Below are 22345 nucleotides of genomic sequence, written 5' to 3'. Positions count from 1 at the left end.
TGGCGTGCCGGGTGGTGCATCACTGCAAAGGGATCCAAGGTGGTGTGTGTGTTAGCGGGGTTGGAGCGTGTGATTGGGAGCTCAGGTTGCTCAACTTGCGGTGAATCACAGCTACTGAGGATTTCATTGGCATTGGTGTTCAGGGCTGGGGCCAATGCTACATGGTGACTGGAAGTTCGAGTAAGATTGTCTACCCTCAACTGCAATACCTTCTCTTGTAGCTTGCCTACCTGCTGCTCTATGTCCATCGAAAACTCTGTCTGCCTTTTTACTAATGTGTCCACCTGCTCCGTCATGTCTGTGGTGTGATTGATTACCACATTTTCAATCATGGTCTGGCATGTGGATTGAATTTGTTCCAGGCCACAGCTGTTCTGAGCAGCTTGCTCAGCTAATTGATTTAACCTGTCATTCAGCTGGCTGGTCTGGGTATTTAACTCTGTTGCTAACCTAGTTGTAGTACTACTGCACTGCTGTTGTATTAGCTGCAACTGTGTATCAGTGTAGCTTTCGTGTTCTGCCAACCGCACAGAAATAGCAGCCACACTACTTTTTACTTCACCCATTTCACTTTTAAGGGTGCTATCTATGACTTCCAGTTGTTGTTTAATGCTATCTTTAGTGCTATTGAGATTTTCCTCCAACCTAGCATTTTGTTCTTCTAGCCTAGTACTCTGTTCTTGTTGTTGTTTGTCTAATTGCTGTCGAAGATTCTCCTCTAACCTAGCACTAGTGCCCTGGAGACTCTCCTCTAACTTAGCACTCTGTTTTTCTAAACTAGCTTGTTGTTGTTTGTGGTTAGCTTTCACCTCCTGCCACATGCTCTGCAGCATGATGAGCAAGCTAGCACTTGTTTCATTACTTACTGCAGCTGGCAATGCAGGTAAGTGTGTGTGTGGTGTGGTGGTAGCTTGGGGTTGTGTCACATCCACTCTAGCCGCTCCAGCCTGTGTTACTGGGGTAACAAAATCTGTGTTAGGTACTTGGCTAGGTGATGTGGGAACAGACACATCTACAGAGTGTGTAGACTCCACACTGCTGTCCCTGGAGCTGTCCTGACTGACACGTCTACTCCTTCCCCTAGTTTCCATATTTACTTATAACTTACAACATAAGAACACAATACAAATATGCACACTATCGGCCCCACAGTTCGTGCGCCAGAAAAAAATGTTGTGTCTCTTATTCCCTTCTGTACACAAACGTGTACGTGATGAAACTAAGATTTTCCATTTTTAATTACTCAGAACGTTATTCCAGGACTTAATACTAGGGCGCCAGAGGTCATCAAGAATTAACAACAAAAATAACACAAAAACTTATTTTATTGTTTTAATCATAATGAGAAACCTCGAGTCATGGAAATAATAACCAAACAAACAAATATTAAATAAAGTCTATGGGATGTCGTAGATAACATGACTCTTGAATAAAATACAAAATAAATAAAGTTCCTGAAATTGTTCACTGAGTAAAAGTTTTGGGGTTTTGCTCCGGCTTGCTCGAGCATGAAACGCCTAACCAAAAGACTTCTGGACTTGTGTACATATAGTTTGTGCTAATGTGAGTAAATTTGCTGTTAATCGCCGAAAGTCAATGTTCTACTAATTTTATAATAATCCAAAGTTTATAAAATTACAGTTCGTTTACGTTGACGGTAAAATTTACGCCAATTTTAATATATAGCGATGATGCAGACCATACCTTAACTCGGGATGATTAAAGTCGTTCGTAAAATACTTCGTCACTCACGTGAATTGAATGCGATTCTTCTGCATTCAATTACAGGGCGTCAATTAACATTGCCCAGTATTTTGACGTAATTTCCAGATCAATAACGCCGAAATTAGCATCGCCACGAACGAAATATTCCCAGAGGGAATACACTACCACACGCACTAAATGGCGTCATTTTCCACTCTTTCTCTTCTCTCTTGCCGAAATTAAATTGTTAATTGAAAAGGGCCAATCACGGCCGCGACACGTTAGCGTCCTTTTTAATGAAGCCAATGAAATGTCAATATCAATCAAGCATAGGCTCGTTAAAGCTGTTCCGAACGCCGCGCGATTATTTATTTTAGCAGTTGTCATGACGACACAGCACGAGATGCGCGCGCCGCCATGCGTGGAACAAAACAAAACACTACCGAAAGTATCGGGAAGCGGTATTAACCTCGAACGTAAAACAATAATAAACAGTTTCAGTTAGTCTGATAATACCGTAGTATTACAATGCATATTTTTTTTTAAAAATACATTATATTCACATGTAGAAAAATTAATGTTTCATAGGATTCATTGCAAATTTCTTCTGCTATAAAATCGTAATAAAATTGTTACTTTTTTAAATAAATGAGATACTTTACTCTATCAATCATAGAAAGCCAAGTAATTGTTTTTGTATCTTCGTTGGCCGCGATTGTTGATATGTCGCGTTCATGTGGCGAGGATTGGAAGCTAGAGCATAACTCCTGACATACATTAATAAGTGTCAAGAAAAGTTTCACTAAGCCTCTGTCCATAACCGTGTAACATAAACACATAAAAACTTAGCCTATCTTGTGTCACCTAGCAAATATCCACTCATAAGTCTTACTGGACATACTTGACTTACATAAAATGCAGATGTTAACTACAAGGTTTTATCAACAACACAGACAGTATACGGCTTAAATCGTGGGTACGTATTATTAATTACTCATAATAATATTTGGTTGAGAATGTATAACATAATTTTTAAAAACATTTTACAACTAAATTTGTAATTTGTTATGGCAACAAATTTCCTACATCAAAGGTTTCGCTTGAAGTTTCATTGAACTCTGGCTTTCAAATTTCTGCTAAGTTGTCATTACATCATTTTTTATTTTATATCCTACAGAAACGTAAAATTGGCCACATAATAACAACCCATAGGCATGAAGCAAATAGACACAAAATCATAGAAACCTACACAAGTTGCAGTATCTGCAGCGGTATGCAGTATATGCTGCGGTATTTATTTGTAGTGGTGTGCAGTATATGAAGCGGTATACACTATATGAATCGGTATGCGGTATACTCAGTGGTCTGCAGTATATGCAGCGGTATGCAGTATCTACAGCGGTATGCAGTGGTGTTGAAATGTCTGGAGAGAACAGTGCAGTGATGCAGTCACTGCAAATGACCTCGCGGTTTAAATAGATAAATGGTTTTCACTTAGTTCCTTTACGTTTGGCGACTTACCCAAAGCGTTTCGCATCAAGGATGTGCACCTTGAGATCATACGCACTTCCACTTTGTACAAACTTCTTGTACGTAGACATCGTGTAGTCGGTCTTGGTAATGTTGATGGTAATCGATGTCAGGTTTCCAGGTACCCCAACTCTGCCCTTGTAATAAACCTACAAAAATTACTTTATTGTTAGTTTTCATTAAAAATAATTCTTAGACCTTTCTAATACTTATATAATACACCTAGAAGTTCTTAAATGAAGAGTGTTATTAAGTTTAGCAAATAATCTTACATTGTTAATAGTATTTCATTTTAACAATCAAACTTGTTTAGTTGGACTGAATGACAGCCATCTTATTTCATGTTTACTTTTCAGGGAAGGGGGTGGTTACAAATAAATGATATCTATACTAATAATTTAAACGTGTTATACGTTACTTTAATTTAAACCATAAAAATTCTCATTTCTTAAACGTATTTAAAAGTAGTTAAAATTAAGGTGTCTGAAGTAAAGCAATTGTTTACATCCATATCATGTATGTTTCATTTTTGTTTATTTTAACACACCTTACTTTCGATTTTTGATGTGTAACATTTAAGTTTTTTTTTGGGGGGGGGGAGTTAGTTTGTGAATTCGATGGAATTCAAGGAACGGAATCAGGTCCAGACCCGGGGTTGAGGATTCTATCAGGAATTTTTCGCTTTTATCGGAGCTGTTACATTATATATTTTAAAATTTCGGTCCTCAAATTGAATGATTCGATAGTCGACATGGCTGCTCCGAGAGCGCATACTAGCGGCGGCTGCGGCAACTACGGGTGATTCGCGTCCAAAATTTTTTTGTCGAAAACACATTTTACGTGTATTTAACACGATCGACATTATTTTAAAGAATTCTATGTTAAATTTCGTGTCCAAGTGTCGTTTTATAAATGTATTTGCAGCATGAAAATCAATGAATAGGGACCGAAAAATTCGCGGGTTCCATGACCTCTAGGATGAACTTTATAGTTCTACGTACACTCAGTCAAATGCCACCCTCTCATTGGCTGCTGTCTTGTGAAGATTTCCCAACGTAGCGGCCTGTGATTCGATACAGCTACGGTTGAGTGTTTCTCACTGGCCCAGAGTCATCCAGGTGAGTTGTGAGCCAATAGCAGAGGCAGCACTAAGGTTTAACTATTTGAATTTCAGGCTGTCGTGAAATGAATCCGCGAATTTTTCCGGTCTCTACCAATGAATTTGCTCGTTACCGGGGTTAGATGTAACACACCACTGGCTAGTGTTGAAATACTAGCTCACATTTTAAAAACAGATTTCACTATACGCACATAATTACTCAATTTCGCTACCACTTCGCAAATAAAACAGTATAATTTCTACCGCTCTTGTGTAATGTATATTATAAAAATAATATTGTTTTGGTTTAAAAGTCTGCAGATTGGATGATATGACGGAAAAAATAATGTAAATTGCCATTAACATTATTTAGAACCTAAAAATATGGTTATTGAAGTTTTTTATGTTTGTCTGTTGATGTGTTTGTTTGAATGTTTGTTCCAGCATCACTGGATATATATTGGATGACTTTGATGAAACGTTTTGATTAGTTATGTCTTTGGCTAAAGAAAACACTAGGCTATAAGTTATTTCAGAATCCCCCTTCTAAAGTGGCGACATATAAGGGAAAAGTAATTAAAATAACTGATTTAATCTTAGAAGCTAATCATGCATAAGAAAATATAGTGGGTAACGATAATAAGCATATTAAAATACCAACTACAAATTTTAGCATTTTGCTAAATTGTACTTCTAGGATATCTCCAAAGCTAATCAAACGGGGGATAAAAACTGATCTCAAATCACATACATATATAATTAGTTATCTTGCATGTTTTTTTTTCGAGCTTCGACTGCAAAGGGTTTGAAAAGTGGGTAGATGCGGTTTTGCAGTAAAATATCACATTTTCCCAGAAAATCATTTGAGGATTAAGAAAATGATCATGAATAATTAGTTATGTTGTGTACTGTTAACATTATTCGCAATTAGACCCCAAAGGTAGTGAAACAGTGTTAAATGTTTATAGTAATAAATCATATATACTAGAAAATAAAGTGGTAGGTAGGAAGCTAAGCAGAAAAATCTTCATTATATAATTTAATAGCATATCTTTACCTTGTTTCAATATTTGACTAAAAGAGGTAAAAAGACAGTCAGTTGGATTATAGTAGGTATAAATTAATGTCCCTGAAGTAAATGAAGGGAAAAATAAGTTATTTTGTATGCTATATAAACATATAAATTTACCCTATCTTTTTTTACGTCTTGCTGAAATTCCACTTATAAGAGGTAAAAAATTTATATATTTTTTTAATTTAACATTTAATTATATATATATAGTACTCCAATCGAACTTAATTTAAGATATTGGCAATGATTAACAAACATACCTTAAACTTAAGTTGTAATTAAGGTGAATATAATTTTATTTTAATGTCAAATATAATATCCAGTAAATCAGTTTGTTTGTCAGGATATATATATAAATTAAATATAAATCTATATTTAAAATTAATATTATCATTTTCACACTTGTGGTAGAATAAATGGGATTAGTTTGGCTTTATTTGGTTAACGGAAATTGCCGTATTTACTAAAGCTCTACTTATAAATTTTCACATATGAATTACTGTAGGAACAGCGGTGAAAAGTGATATTTGGTAGTATGGTTTAGTTAGTTCGTACCATAACTACTAATAAACTAATAGGTAAGATAAGAAATTAGATAACTGTGTTCTTTATTTTAAATAATTTTGTAAGCGTTTCAAAAATATTAAAATAATGTGGGAATCCGTAATAAGTACCTACTCTGCCCAACTCTTCTTCCAGAACCATCCTTCTGTTTCCTGTAACCAACCTGCTTGTTATTAATGCATTAAATTTTTGCATCCCGCATGTAAGTGCCCAGGGTTTTTCCTGTGTCTATGCAGGTTTTGCCTGGGCCCAACTTATCTAGTTTTTAGTCTAGGATAGTCAGTGAGGGAAGTTAGTCATGGCGCCAATCCCCCTCCTAGCACATGATGCATGCTACCTCAACACCCTGCATGATTAGAGCGTATAGGCTTCGGCCTGAGACGCACTTAGTCTCTCTACCTAACCCGGAACCCTTCCACATACACTTAGTTTCAGTTAGGTTAGGAAAAAAAAATAATCTTTCCACAAAATTGTTGCACGAAAACGTTGCATTAAAATTCGGCCTTGAATTTTACTCCCTTTGCGCCCGAAGATGTTTCACTCCAAAAAAAGAAGAAACGTGCCTAAATGAATTATTTCGAAAATAAAAGATAATGCATATTTCATTCAAAGGTACTTGTCTAATACCATGCCTTATTTGCTGCGCCACGCCAATCAGACATGTCCTCACATTTTATATGTTTTGCTTTGGAATTCAAGAAGACAAGTTTGTATTAGATGATGGCCATATGCCAACCTTAAAGTTATGCACTTTCAATACCTTAGGAAAAAAGGTTAGTTAATGTCGCAGACGACAATCAAGGCAGCTGAATTGGGGTTTGTGAGTGGTGCAGCGATATGAAGAAAAAAAATGGGTGCGTGTACTTAGGTACGCGCGTGAAAAGTTATACTTCTTTGGCATCATTAAAAAATAATTTTTAATTGCATGCAAAAATAGTGCGTGGAGTCCCTCCGCGCGTAAGAAGTGAAACTTCGTAAAGTGGAAATGAAAATAGGAAGGGGTAGAATTTGATTTTTAATGAAATCATTTTGTACCAAATCAAACTAAAAAAATAAAGGAAATAAATTTGTAACGATTCATAGATTGATTTCCGAGAGAGAGAGAGAGAGAGAGAGAGTGAGAGAAAGACACCTATTGAATGTCTATCTAACTAATTTTTTTTATGAGAGCAGATTTTCATGAAATAAATCATGAAATCATTCAACGATAAAAGCTGTTTATTTAATTAAGCGGACGGGTTCGCCCCAAGGAGAAAATATACGCGGCGAGACCTCGTGGACATAGAGGAATGACACACACTCACTATTTATGTGTCTATGAAACATGATTGTTTTCTGCAATATAAATTGTAATATACAAAAACGGTATTGAAAATTGAAACAAATATGGTGACACTACAAACTGTCAGGATCTTTATTTTTTTCTTACTCTCTACTTAGTTCCTTACAATAGCATTCACTCTCTCTCTCTGTCTCTTTATATTCCCCCTCCCCAGGAGCGTTAAACGTTTAACGCCACCTTGTTGGAAGTCGCATTAGAAGTATCACTTCAAAAAAGGTTAAACGATGTTATATGAACCAGATTTCGTCCAACGACCGCCAGGTGAGTCACCACAATTCCCACCGAGCTTGTTTATCAGACGCGACTGTCTGGACCCACCGTGTGGTTCCCCAGGAGGGCATCTGCGTAGACGTGAAAGACGCTGGAGTCGCCCCACCACAACACGTCGCCGTGCACCGACACGACTGGGAACGAGGAGCTCAGGCCTATCTGCGGCAGCTCCAGCACGTAACTGTGCTTCTGGAACAAAAAAAAAACAAGAAAACATTCATGACGTGAATACGTCTTTAAAAGTCATTCCATAGTGGCAGGCAATTCAAAAAAACGAACGATAACAAAATCGGGGGATACAGTTTGGTGTTGCAGCTACATATCTATCATCTCCATCCAAAATTTAATTACACCGCTGGATAGTTACAGGATCAAAGAATTCGTTACGCTAAGTGAGGACTGAGACGCATCGCGCGCGGTGAAGGGGGAAGCACCGCCATTTTGAGGTCATTTTGCTGCGTTTCGAGATTTCCATTTAGTATAACTTTTGACTCGGAGAAGCTACGACGTTCGTTTGAGTTTCAATCGTCAGCTCTCGTCAAAAATCTATCGATTGCATATATCAAACATTAGTGTAAAATAGTTACAGTGAATATATATGGTGTTTAAATAAAAATATTACCTGTTATGTACACGTATTCACGTACAACACACGGCCGTGTCCATGACACAGCCACGCCCCATTTTTTTTACTTTTACATCCTACAATGTCTAGAAAACTCATACATACAAAACATACAAACAATATCACTATATTTCTAAGTTAAATACTGGTAAGTTGAAATATTTTTTTCTAGAAAGCTGGAAATAAATTAATAATTTTTGAGGCAGTATATCCTGGGTTAATATGAGCCAGCCGTTAGTATTAGTCACTAACATTAAAATTTGTAAAAGAGGTTAAAAAAAAGTAAATTAAAATGTTATTTTATTGATTGATGTGATTTTTGCTTTGTCAGAATGTACAATTCAAGACATTCATGTGATGTATAATAATTGTTTCAGGTCACAGATAACAGTTATTATGAATACGTGTCAGCATCCATTTTGAATAAATCCTTTCTGCCCTTAGTATTCTTTGGATACTTACCAATTCAAAAATTCACAAACTGTGCAAATGTAATTTGTCACTTATTATAACCTTTCAGTGTAGGCTACATCAATATTTACTAAAACATTTTTTTTGTGTGTGTTGTAATTTTTGCTAACAAAGTCTAACAGTGCTTCTGTAACCACATCTCAATTTTATACATAAACTTACAACAGAGATTTTGCACTGTAAATATCATCATATTATTTTAAACCACACTTGCCATTTTTATTCTGTCTCAGATTATTTTTAACACCATAAAAGTTTTATTTTCTCACAGTACTGATGTCACAGAAGGTAGACATGCTGCTATCATATTGAATATTATAAGATAAATATTTATTTTCAGTTTGTGCAGTGTTTAAGGCTGTTTATTTATAACGCTGGGAAAACTCTCAAAAAACAAATTTAAGGGTTGTATGGTTTTATACTTATTATATTTTTTTCTACGTCACTAGAGACGAACATGCCATGCAAGTCAGGCAATGAGAAAGAAATTGGCAAACGGCCGTTTACTAAGCCATGCCATTTAAATAAATGGCTCTTTTTTAACTTTCATCTCTACAAAACTGATGCAAGGTTTCTTAGGTTATATTTTAAGTATTTATTTCTCAGTTATTATCCGTTTGTAAATGCTTACATTTGTCAAAAATACCGCATGCAATTTTAAGTGAACTAGATGCACTCACATACAAGCTTTCTTTCGTGAGTACTGAATTTCCTGATTAATCAAGTGAACATTAATAATGTTCGCAAGGATTTCACGGCCATTGTCTGAAGTAGCTTGGCTTCTGGGTTGCTGCCGCGTCCTTGGAGAGTAATTGATCAACGTTTCGGTCGACATTGCAGTCTCCATCATCAGGGTGCAGCTACCTACCCCCTGATGATGGCGAATGCAATTTCGACCGCAGCGTCGGTGAATTTTTGACGTGACAACGTCTAATAAATCGATGAACGCCGGCTGCACGCACGAATAATTGTCCCGTTAAGCACATTGTTCCGTTACGATGTGTCCCGTTACGCTCATTGTTCCGTTACGCTGTGTCCCGTTACGCTCATTGTTCCGTTACGCTGTGTCCCGTTACGCTCATTGTTCCGTTACGCTGTGTTCCGTTAAGCTGTCGGCGAGTGCAGTAATAATAGGTTATGTTACAATTGACTAAAAAATTATGGTGATTATAATTTATGATAGATATTTGATTACAATTTATTTATATGAAAACTTGTTCAAAATAATATTTAAACTTTATAGCTAAACGCCATTTTTATAATTAATTACAAGTCATCTACACGTGAACTGTTTCGTCGACTGTTTATAAAGTGAAGTGAAAAGTTAATGTGGTTTTCATTGCTTATTACAACAATAATTTCGGCAATAAAGGTTAATTATTCTTGCGTTTTAAATATCTGATTACTAGTATAATTTCAAGTATTTTTTCTTTTATTATTAAAATAAAAATGATTCAATTTTATTCATAAAAGTATGCAATCATTTCATCAATGTTTTGTTATGACGTTGTCACGTTAAACTATCGTCCGTAAACCGACTTTACAGGCAACCAATTTTTTTTTGCCAAGGACACGGCTACAACCCAGAAGCCAAGCTTCTTAAGTGAATATTGTTAACATAGTGTAAAAAAAGGGTGAAATAAATAATAATTATTATTATTAGTGCGGGAATACGCGGGGAATTGAAATGAAGTGGAAGAGCTCGGAGTTGGAGCACGGCGAGACAAGCGTGTACCAATGCCCGGCGCTGTTACCAAGCTGCGGGTACCTTGTGCCTGAACTCCACGACGTACTCTTTGTACGTGACGGATACGTTTCCCGCCTTGATTGCGTCGCCGGCGGCGGTCAGCAGTGCCTCTATGTAGCCGTCGGCGTCCACAGAGAAAGTAGACCGGGGCTGTGTGAACCCCTCCGCGGCGGTGAAGGCCGCGAGCAGCAGGACTGCGGCGCAGGACAGCATGGTGACGCAGTGGCCGGCAGCAGGAGTTGAACCCGGAACCCCGCTTCAGAGAGCTCCTGTGCCTGATGCCGCACACAGCCCGTATTTATATCCGGCGAACTTGCAATTTTTATTTATGAATTCATTTAAAAAGTGAGATAACTAGTAGACAATGCTGCGTTACATTATCTTAACGTTTATTTATGATGGTTGCATTTTATGATAAATCGTTTTCTCTTTCTTTGCTCATTTTCTAACGTTTATTTATGATGGACGCATTTTAATAAATATATTTCTCTTTCTTTGCTCATTTTCTAACGTTAATTTAAGATGGTTGCATTTTATGAATAATATTTTTTAATCTTTATTTGCTCATTTAACTCGGTTGTTTATATAAATAATGATAGGTTTCCTCACCAACAGTCATGATGCAACCAGATAACAAGGTAAATGCTTACGAACAAAGGTAATTTTTATGGACTGGTTTTATAAAGAAAATAACAACCATGAAGTTTTACTTGAGCAAAAATAAATAATTGTATCCGTGTTTGTTATTACAATATATATATATATATATATATATAAAATTTCAAGGCTCGGGATACAAAATTTAATTTAAGGCCCTTCTTACAGTCCGAAGCATGAAAACGTTGCCTGTCCCTTGGTAACCTATGACCTGTTGAATTTATTTATGAAATACATATACACACTACTAAGCGATCCCAGTATCGGACATCCCGTGTTAAATATTATAAATCGTTGCGGCCATTCGTAGTATTTTTTTTTTTCGGACGCAATAGCTTCAGGCACGGTTCCACACCAAACAGTCTAACGCACCTTAATGTCATCGCACTCATACATATGCAATAATGTTTTGTATTGTGCTGAAACATGACTGTCCTACGCACAGAAAGTGTTTTGTTTTATTTAAATAATATTTTTAATTCTTATTATTTATTGACATTTGATGTTTTGTTCTATGATTATGTATTTGGACGTATCTGCAAGTACCATTCTCTATGGCGTAATCTGAATGACGCCGAAGCTCAATTAACAAGACTCCTCTAGGGAACATTGGACTTAAAACGGCAAATTGAACTTTTTATTTATAATTTGTAAAACAGAATTTCCATTGTTGGAAAATCCTATTTTAATTTTAAGGCATTTTGATGTATTAATTTGTTTTGTTAATTGTCTGTGAGTGATTTTGAACGTGTAATTAAGTCAACAATCTTAGTGATTCAGCCAATCAGCTGCGGTGTTACTTAAGATAAGCGTCACTACAGAATTAACGGTAACGAGTCTTGAATTAATGGCGAAGATGGCTACATAGCCTGGGTTTAAATCCCCTTAAAAATCAACGAATATAAATAGCTGGGTAGATCAAGACTAAAGTACATGTTATTTAATTAGGGCACGTCATAACTGACGTGTATTCAGGTGTGATTTACCGTGAGTAAACAGCCGAATCATGATGCTATGTTAATGTAACAGTTTTCTACCTACATACATCTTAATAATGCCGACGGACTTTTAAATATTAAATTTCATTGTTGAGCGCGTTAATGGACCTTTTGAGATAAACATTTTATAAAACAATCACGCATCCTGTTTCTGTACTTGACTTTGTTCAAACACCTAGAGGTGAACTGAGACAGATGTCTCTAGATGCTCTACCGCAATTATTTATTGAGTTTAGCCGCGGAATATAAAAATCAACTTTAATAAACAACACTACAAGTAAATATTATTTTCTCACGCAAAACTTTCGATTATAAATTGAGATTGCAACAGACATTATTATTTTGGAACTATATGAACTTTTGTTTTTATGCTATCTTGTGTGCAACCTAAATCCAGCAATTTTAGAACATATGAATAGCATACCACTGGACCAACTGGAAACTAATATATATATATTTATTTGATTAAAGAATATTGGTGTTAATCATATGTTTCTTTGTTGTCATTTTACAGTGTATGTGTATGTGTCCCTTATAGTTTCCAGTCGTCTGTTGTCTATTCTCATGTCTTGTGAAGATTTTAAAGTGTGAGAATATTTCACTTTTTCCCTTATGTACTATACTTCATTAATTTTGACCTATTAAGGAATTTTAGTTTGTGCATAAGGGTGGCGCCCATATTTGAATTTTATTGAACTTATGTTTACAGAGCCATAAATATCCAAAGAAAATTATTTATGATTTAAACTCTGATAAATAAATAACACCATTCCTACGTCCATAGACTATATTCAGGAAGTGACAATTATATTTTGTTTCTACCTAACAACACCACACGTTATCTATGTATATAGCATATATATAGCAGTACTACAGAAGAGTGGCTACCACAACGTGGAGCCCAACACACCGAAGAAATTTAGCAGCAGTAGTACAACTACAGAAAGTGGCAACCCATTTAGTGGGGCCCGATTTGTTTGTATCAAAGCTAATAGGTTTGTTTACATACAAACAAGTATTTCATTGAACTGTCAAGTAAGCAGGATTTTTGTTGTGATTGTCAATTGTAGTTTGTTAGAGGTCTGACACAGTACGTGTGAAGAGTGTCCCGCGACTCACAGCTCTGACAGTGACACATCGTCGGCCATGGAGGACTGTAATTCGCCAGAGACAATAATAATGAATGTACCTACACACTCACACACGCAGCATCGTGAGAGGTTAGGGCGGCCAGTGTCACCTCTTCCCACAGGAGGGGTAACACCAGAACAGGACAAAACAACAACTGCACCGGGAACATCCACATCGAGTCCTGACATGACACTAATGCTACAACAGGTGTTACAACAGCTCGCCAAACAGGCAGAACACACTGCACAGCTCACAAAACAAACAGAGCAGTCTGAAAATAGGATAATGTCCCAACTCACAACACAAACCGAACAGTCTGAGAATCGAATAATGTCTCAACTCTCCAAGCAGGCAGAGCAGATGGAGACAAAACTAGACCTCACTTGTTCCAGTGTACAAAGTCTGGAACGTAGCATAGAGGAGAAGCTAGTGCAACAACAGAGGGAAATTAACCAAGTAGTGGAGAAGGTGACTCAGACAGTCGAGCGGGTAGGAGAGTTGGAAACACAACTACTAACCATTCGTGAGAATGTGACCCTAGAACAACATGGTCTGAGAGAGTTTTGCCAGCGCAGTCAAGTCAGCATGAGGGACGAGCTGCATGGACAGACTCGACTACTTGAGGTCAGGCTGGAGGACATAGAGGTGGCGACCTCTAGCCTACGAGATTGCCTGCAGAATCTGACTGTAAGTCAGAGTCGTACACCTGACACAACTGGTAGTACCCATCGAGAAGCAACTGAAGTGCCACCTACATGTACAGATAGACAGCCGTACAGCACCCCAGGGTGCAGTTATGACATACAACCTGCTGATTCACTACCCAGGCAGACTGTAGAGACTAGGGCAGCAGTTGAACCTAGGGTAACTACAACATCAACAGAGCGCCATCTGGACCCGGTAGCTCTGATGCACCATCCAGCAAAGCTGTGGGCAGAGGCCATGCCTACATTCGCAGGCAGAGCAAATGAAAGTCCTATGAGGTTCCTCAGAAAATTCGAGGAATATGTGACCATGTTTAACCTCACCGACGTAGAGGTTCTGAAATGTTTGAACAACGCGTTAAAGGGTCAAGCATTCTATTGGTGGGAGCTGACCAGCACCAACACCCACAGTTTCACCCAATTTAAGGAGCTGTTCAGGTTGCAGTTCTGGAACATCAGAATCTAGAGTAATCTGAGGGCACAACTTCACACAGAGAAATACGACCCAAGGAAGGGCACATCTCTGGAGGCACACTTGTCTAACATGTATGACAAAACAAGATATTTGGACCTCCCTATGACCGATGAGGAGTTTGTGGCTGCCATGTTGACACAGCTGCCTCTGAAATACCAGAAGCAGTTGTCTGGCTTGCACTATCGTGATGTCACTGAGTTCCATGACCGGCTGCTAAACTACGATAAGCTCGAGAAACTGGATCGAGTGGCACCCAGGACAGAGGAGGCAGACCAAGCACCACCTCACCAGAAGCAGCACCAGGTCAACCCTTACTGGCAAGGACGTGAGGGTAAACAGAAACCAGAGCGTCAGGCCGCAGTAAACTACATGAGCTGGCAAGCAAGGGGAGAAGCACCTTGTGGTAACGGTGGGCCCTACCACAACCGATACAAAGGGGCACACTACAACAGGAAGCGTACCTGGTGGCCCAGCAACAGAGGATACCACAGCGGTGAAGAGGGGGCAGAACGAGCCAGGAAGAGTGCCCGGTATGAAGAGAGAAGGCGGTCATACTCGCTGGAGCAACGGCCACCCAGGGAGTCTCACAACTACAGTCGTCGTGCCTCATCCGATGACGAAAGAGAATACCACTACAACCAGCACCGTAGGATGAAGGAGAGACAATACCACGACCAGCGTGAAGATTCCCGCCTGCCATACTACCGAAGTCCCAAGACGACAGACAGCGGTGGAGGCAAGCCCCACTACAGCCACCCGTCTGAGCAACCGGCGTCGCCCAACAGGACGTTTCGCCAGAGCCAAACACCTGGAATGACCAATCAGCATGGAGCACGTCCACGCTATCTACTGGAAAACCCTGTTGCGGCAGAGTTTAAGTCCGCAGTACAGGAAGCAGCTGGTACCAGTACATGGTACAACAACAGAAATGTGCCATACTCGCAGGATGCGCGAGTGTCAAAGGGCACGTTAAACTAGAAAGGGTTTCTGTAGGATCGCCCCGCACCGAAACCCGACCTCCAGACTCAGGGGTGAATAATGTGACATGTATTTATAGTTGTATAAGCTACCACAAATTTATGTGTACCGTAATGATGAGAGATAATGAAAGGGAATTTTTGTACAAAGAGACCGACGAGGGCGTAGTACCGCAATTTCACACGGTCTGCCCACAAATTAACCTAAACATATATGGGCAAGAAGTGGCTGCACTTATTGACAGTGGAGCAGAGGTGACCTGTATCAGTGAGGAGCTGGTATGTTTCCTAGAACGCATTGGCATGAAGGTACCAAAAATTCCAGTGCCTGCCATAAAAATTATTGGTGTTACTTCTAGAGCCAGTCCTATTGTGAACAGGCAAGTGCTCATAACAGTATATGGACTTGGAAAACCCAAGGAGTTGACAGCACTAGTGGTAAAGGGATTAGCAAAACCACTAATCATTGGAACTGATTTTCTGTCACAGTTCGGCATAGTAATAGATTTCAGGAAAAGCACTATACAACCTAGTGACAGTCCTACACCGGTGTCATTAACAGACAAATGGCATGTCCGAAACAACTTCATAGGCATTTTGATTAACACACCTATGTGCAAGCAAGTGTGTACCAACCAAGCCAACGAACAGCGGCAAGCTACCATTGAGGACATCAGACAGTCAGTTCAAGATTCCAGAACTGTCACACACATTCAGCTGCAACAGCTATTCAATGTGTTGAGAAATTTCCAGCATGTATTTTCGGATAAACCAGGGAGAAATAAATTTTATCAGGCACAAATCAAGACACAAGAGAATGCACCTTTTCATAGGAAGTCCTACCCTGTTCCAGCTAAATACATACAAGAGGCTACTGCATATTTGCAGCTCATGATAGACTGGCATGTTGTGAGAAGGGAGGCTAGCCCTTATACCAACCCTATTGTCTGCGTTGGAAAGAAAGATGGGACTGTGAGACTCTGTCTTGACGCAAGAGAGTTAAACAAAATAACCATCAAGGACAGGGAGAGCCCGGTACAGACATCTGAAATTCTGAGGCTGTACCAAGGTGTCAAATATTTAACCACCATGGATCTGTCATCTGGTTACTGGCAGATTCCACTTGAGCCTGAGTCATGTAAATACACTGCTTTCCTATTCCACAATCAACAGTACGTTTTTACTGTGATGCCGTTTGGACTCTGCAACGCTGTAGCAGATTTCACAAGGTGCCTTGACACTACTCTAGGGCCTGAGTGCAAAGGATTTGCCAGAGCATATGTGGATGATATTTTGATAACATCTGTCACTTTTGAGAAACACCTGCAACACATTGCTACTGTGTTACATAAATTACAAGGTGCAGGTATGACAGTAAAAATACGCAAGTCAAAATTTTGTAGGGAAGAACTGCCATTCTTAGGGCATATCCTTACTCCAGAAGGAATTAAGACAGCTCCAGAGAAACTCCAGATTATTCAAGATTTCCCCACACCCAGGAATGTGAGACAACTAAGAGCCTTCTTAGGCATAGTTGGTTTCTACCGAAATTATTCTAATAAGGTAGCCCAGTGTGCAGTACCTTTGTTCCAGCTCCTTAAGAAAGATCATGTATGGAAGTGGACTGAAGAGCATGACCAAGCCTTCAGAAGTTTGAAAAACCTATTCCTGGAAGAGCATGTAATATACCATCCTGTTCAAGGAAAAGAATTTCTGCTGTACACAGATGCATCTAATACTGCCCTAGGATGCAAACTTGCACAGGAACACCTAGGAGTGGAAAAAACAGTGGCAATGGCCAGCAGAACATTAAGTCCAGCTGAAAGGAATTACACTGTGACTGAACGTGAAGCATTAGCTATAGTGTGGGCTCTTCAGAAGTACCGTGACATACTACTAGGTGAAACCATTAAGCTGCTAACTGATCACCAGGCCTTAACTTGTCTGAAGGCTGGGAAGTTGTTTGGGAGCAGACTTACAAGATGGTTTTTATTGCTGCAAGAGTATGATGTACAGATTCAGCACATCAAGGGGTCATCTAACACAACAGCTGATTATCTGAGCCGCCTTGAAGAAATTCAAGATAACATAGCCCCGCCCACCAGAAGGAATTCCTAGTAGCATTAACAGCAGCAAATGTTTTGAAATCCAACCCAAAGCTCCAAGAACTACTAAAGGACCTGCAAGCCAAGCAGCAGGAGGACAAATTCTGCCAAGACACTGTTAAACAGCTGACCAGTCACCCAGCGGAACACAAGATCCACCAATATTTTTGCAGATCCCCTGAAGGAATATTATTTGCACACTCAAGAAAGAAATATCTATATGAAGATGCATGGAAGCCAGTAATTCCAATCAGCATGAGACAGCAAGTCACATGGGAAGTGCATGTTGCACTTGGGCATGCTGGAAGCAAGAAGCTAACGGAAGCTTTAAGGAGGCAAGTATATTGGCCCAATATGCCTCGCTTTATCATACAAGTCACTAGAGCATGTGATCTTTGTCAAAAGTCAAAATCACCTAAAGAACATCTGCATGGAGAGATACAGCCTATTCTCCCCAAGGCACCACTAGAGTTATTGTCAGTGGATTTATTTGGCCCACTACCCCAGTCCAAAGGAGGGGCAAAATATATATTTGTGATTCAAGACATATTCACAAAATTCACAAGGCTGTACGCTATTGTAAATCCCATTGCAAAAGCAGTTATGGGTAAATTAAAATTATTTACTGAGGAAATTGGGATGCCAAAGATGGTACTCTCAGATAAGGGTACACAGTTTACTAGTGAAGTGTGGCAGCAGGGCGTACGCAAGTTAGGCGTTACCCCCACTACCATTTCTGTACGCCACCCTCAAAGCAATCCCGTCGAGAGATTGATGAAAACTATTGGAGGTCTATTACGTATATTATGTCACAAGTCACAGCAATCCTACCATATGTAGAATGTGTAATAAATTATACAGTACACAGTTCAATAGGAGTCATCCCACACGAAGCCATGAGTTTGGATAGGTCCGAGGCGATCAACCCTATCTACCTGCCCCGACTGAGTCAAGAGCAAGAGGAGAAAAATTTACCCACTGGTGAAGAGGTGGAGGAGTTCATAAGAAAGAAACTTACAGCAGAAGCTGCAGTCCGCAAGAGGAGGCACCCCGCATCAAAATTAGCAACCTTCAAAATTGGTGACCTAGTGCTCAAGAAAACTAATCCAGTGAGCAGAGCTTGGGAAAATGTTACCAAGAAATTGTTTTTATTCTTTGATGGCCCATATGTTATAACTGGATCCACTCATGAAAATTGTTATGCTTTAGCCGAGCCATCAACAGGCCAGTCAATAGGCCGCTACAACATTGCACAGCTGAGGGAATATAAGAACCCTACAACTGCAAATTAAATATTGGTCGGTGCACTAGTTAATGTTTACCTCATTGTCATGTGAGCGAGTAAGCTGGAGTAACAGCTGAGAGCAGTCTGTATGTGATGGCTAATACAAGAGCCATATAATCCCCGTGTTTATAGTGTGTTATGTGGTTATGTATATGGTACGCCAGGAGAGGCGTAATATAGCCGTTGAGTATACCCTTGCGTAAGAGCGGAAGTATAATTCCCGCCAGTGTCCTGTGACGAGGTGAAGTGACATGCCACCCGCACTGGGATTTTGAGTAGCCAGTGAAGCTATTATGGGTATAAATTGTTTATGATGTATTTGAGTATTTTACGGCTAATGTATTCTTCAATTTGGGTACTGACCCACTAACACTGACACATATTGGGAAGCCCTAGACTCGCCCTATTTACTGTGAAGAGCTATGTAATTATCTAGCAAGAAGACATGAGAGTAACTGTGTTCGACAAAATACATGTGAGATGTTATTTCACCTAGCTGTGTACACATGTGTAAACACTGGCATGCAAAGCAGTTCTACAAGCACAAAACACTTTGCAACTACAAGCAAGATTATTCTAGGTTACCTTGTTATAGGTTATTCCAGTTGATATTTCGTTGCATTGTAACACTTTTTCTTGCAGAGATCACCACTATTTAAGATGAAAAGAGATATATTATTTTGGTTTGATATGAGAAAACTAATGAGATTTGAAGGAATAATCCTTTTTCTGATGTTTTAGGTTGGTATCACTTGGGGATACTGATTAGAAAAGTATGCATCCATTTCGCATACAAATCCAATCTGTTAGTAGTGTTGAATTTAATTAGGTTTTATTCCTATATTTGTGGTTAAAAGAAAAAAAGAAAGGGGTATGCTGATCCGCTATGAAATGATAACAAGAAATTTGCAGAAAACATCTATATGAAGTTTTATTGTGAAAAGGACCCTATACAGAAAATTTATAAATTTTCATGATATGAATCACTCGATTTTCCGAAGTTTGTTTTGACGTCCCTCGGCTTCTGGTCCCCGTTTTCCCGTTGAAATAAATGTCCTGTTATGCCCGTACTGCCCTCGTCGGAGAGGTGTGGGTCCAGGCCAACGTGGCCGGGACCGGGAAAGGCGGGACCTGGAGGGAGAGTGAAGTGATTGCGAGGAATGTTGGTAGGTTGTCGCAAGCAGAACACGGCATTAACGAATTTCACTAGCCGTCTTTTATTAACGCTTATAAAGTCCTGCCGCAGCCTGGCGGAACCGTCGCGGAACAAGTGCCCTACCACGGCGACACGGACTCCCTGATGACGGGGCGGTTCTCAAATACGTTTCGGCGCGAATCGTAAAGTTTATTAATGCTAGGCTGACCCAGTGAGAGAGGGCCCGAAGACGGAGCGCTGTACATACGCGGCCCGTTACGTAATGTTCCGTGGACGGCGAAAAGTTCAGAGACTCGTAGCACCACGTTCGCGTTGTAGAAACTGCCCGCTAGACACGTCTCCCGATGACTCGTAAGTTAACAATGCTAAGCTGATTCGCGGTGGCAGCTCAGCTGCCGTGACCGACTGCGGACTGAGCGAACGTTCAATCCCGAGCGCAACGCGCGCGGCTCGCGGAGCAACGAACACGTCTGTCTCCGCTCGAGACCAGGATGCGACTGACTCTCCCCGCTCGCCCGCGGGCCGGCGCCCGCGGCTGGCGGGGAGGGAGGGGAAATCGGCCGGCGTGGGAGAGAGCTCCGTCCCGCGGCGCGCCAGGCTGCGATTACATACTACGGCGAAACCCTTCAGAACAGTTATTGAATTATTTACAAAGACATACACGAGACATTAATTACACAGCGAACTTGCACAATAATTAATAAATAAAATAAGTTAATTACATTTAAGACCCTTGATCATTTGCAAATATATATACACAGACTTAACCCTCACTGGCATGCTAGGGCGCACGCGGGTGCGTCCCTGGCCGTCGCACTCCACTGGGGACACACAGGGAGGACGTTGACGAGGCATAACGGCCTGAGGGAGCCGAGGAGACACTTGGGTCGACGTCAAATGCCCCCCCTCCGACGAGGCCGTTATGTCCGTCAACGCCTCTCATTTATTAAATGGACATGAAGCACCGGGCCGTGGCACTGGAGAACTGACCTGCTGAGTCCGGGACCCTCGTGACAGATGGAAGGGGCGTGGCACCTTTCGCGGCGCGCGCGGCAACAGGCGGCGGCGTCGCGTCCCAGGTGGCCCGCTTGACAGTCCGAGGGGGCGTGGCACCTTTCGCGTCGCGCGCGGCAGCAGGCGGCGGCGGCGTCGCGTCAAAGGCGGCCCACGTGACAGTCCGAAGGGGCGTGGCACCTTTCGCGGCGCGTGCAGCAGTGGGCGGCGGCGTCGCGTCAAATGTTGCCCACGTGACAGTCCGAGGGGGCGTGGCACCTTTCGCGTCGCGCGCGGCAGTGGGCGGCGGCGTCGCGTCAAAGGTTGCCCACGTGACAGTCCGAGGGGGCGTGGCACCTTTCGCGTCGCGCGCGGCAGTGGGCGGCGGCGTCGCGTCAAAGGTTGCCCACGTGACAGTTGGAAGGGGCGTGGCACCTTTCGCGTCGCCCGCAGCATCAGGCGGCGGCGTCGCGTCCAAGGTGGCACACTTGACAATCCGAGGGGGCGTGGCACCTTTCGCGTCGCGCGCGGCAGCAGGCGGCGGCGTCGCGTCAAAGGCGGCCCACGTGATAGTCCGAAGGGGCGTGGCACCTTTCGCGTCGCGCACGGCAGCAGGTGGCGGCGTCGCGTCAAAGGTGGCCCACTTGACAGTCCGAGGGAGCGTGGCACCTTTCGCGTCGCGCACGGCAGCAGGTGGCGGCGTCGCGTCAAAGGTGGCCCACTTGACAGTCCGAGGGGGCGTGGCACCTTTCGCGTCGCGCGCGGCAGTGGGCGGCGGCGTCGCGTCAAAGGTGGCCCACGTGACAGTTCGAAGGGGCGTGGCACCCTCCGCGTCGCACGCGGCAGATGGCGGCGGCGTCGCGTCAAAGGTTGCTCACGTGACAGTCCGAAGGGGCGTGGCACCTTTCGCGTCGCGCGCGGCAACAGGCGGCGGCGTCGCGTCAAAGGCGGCCCACGTGATAGTCCGAAGGGGCGTGGCACCTTTCGCGTCGCCCGCAGCAACAGGCGGCGGCGTCGCGTCAAAGGTGGCACACTTGACAGTCCGAGGGGGCGTGGCACCTTTCGCGTCGCCCGCAGCAACAGGCGGCGGCGTCGCGTCAAAGGTGGCCCACTTGACAATCCGAGGGGGCGTGGCACCTTTCGCGTCGCCCGCAGCAACAGGCGGCGGCGTCGCGTCAAAGGTGGCCCACTTGACAATCCGAGGGGGCGTGGCACCTTTCGCGTCGCCCGCAGCAACAGGCGGCGGCGTCGCGTCAAAGGTGGCACACTTGACAGTCCGAGGATGCGTGGCACCTTCCGCGTCGCACGCGGCAGTTGGCGGCGGCGTCGCGTCAAAGGCGGCCCACGTGATAGTCCGAAAGGGGCGTGGCACCTTTCGCGTCGCGCGCGGCAGCAGGCGGCGGCGTCGCGTCAAAGGTGGCCCACGTGACAGTCCGGAGG

General features: G+C 41.9%; 1 protein-coding gene across 2 annotated transcripts in view; it reads right to left on the bottom strand.

Moving 5' to 3' along the window:
• LOC134539593 (uncharacterized) overlaps nucleotides 1–22345 on the bottom strand; it is a 52865-nt gene that overhangs the window by 5617 nt on the left and 24903 nt on the right. The window contains exons 2-4 of one of the 2 annotated variants that reach the window (XM_063381758.1): nucleotides 10446–10699; nucleotides 7630–7770; nucleotides 3226–3383 (exon numbers count right to left, since the gene is read on the bottom strand). In XM_063381758.1, coding sequence (XP_063237828.1) covers nucleotides 3226–3383; nucleotides 7630–7770; nucleotides 10446–10637 — 491 coding nt within the window. In that variant the 5' untranslated portion in view covers nucleotides 10638–10699. Of the gene's footprint in view, nucleotides 1–3225; nucleotides 3384–3506; nucleotides 3558–7629; nucleotides 7771–10445; nucleotides 10700–22345 lie in introns of those variants that run through there. The other variant, XR_010076337.1, reaches the window with a different exon arrangement.

The sequence above is a fragment of the Bacillus rossius genome, chromosome 15, assembly GCF_032445375.1.
Source record: "Bacillus rossius redtenbacheri isolate Brsri chromosome 15, Brsri_v3, whole genome shotgun sequence".
NCBI classification, from domain to species: Eukaryota; Metazoa; Arthropoda; class Insecta; order Phasmatodea; family Bacillidae; genus Bacillus; species Bacillus rossius.
Note: the sequence above shows the minus strand (reverse complement) of the source record. Positions and strands in the feature narration are given on the sequence as shown.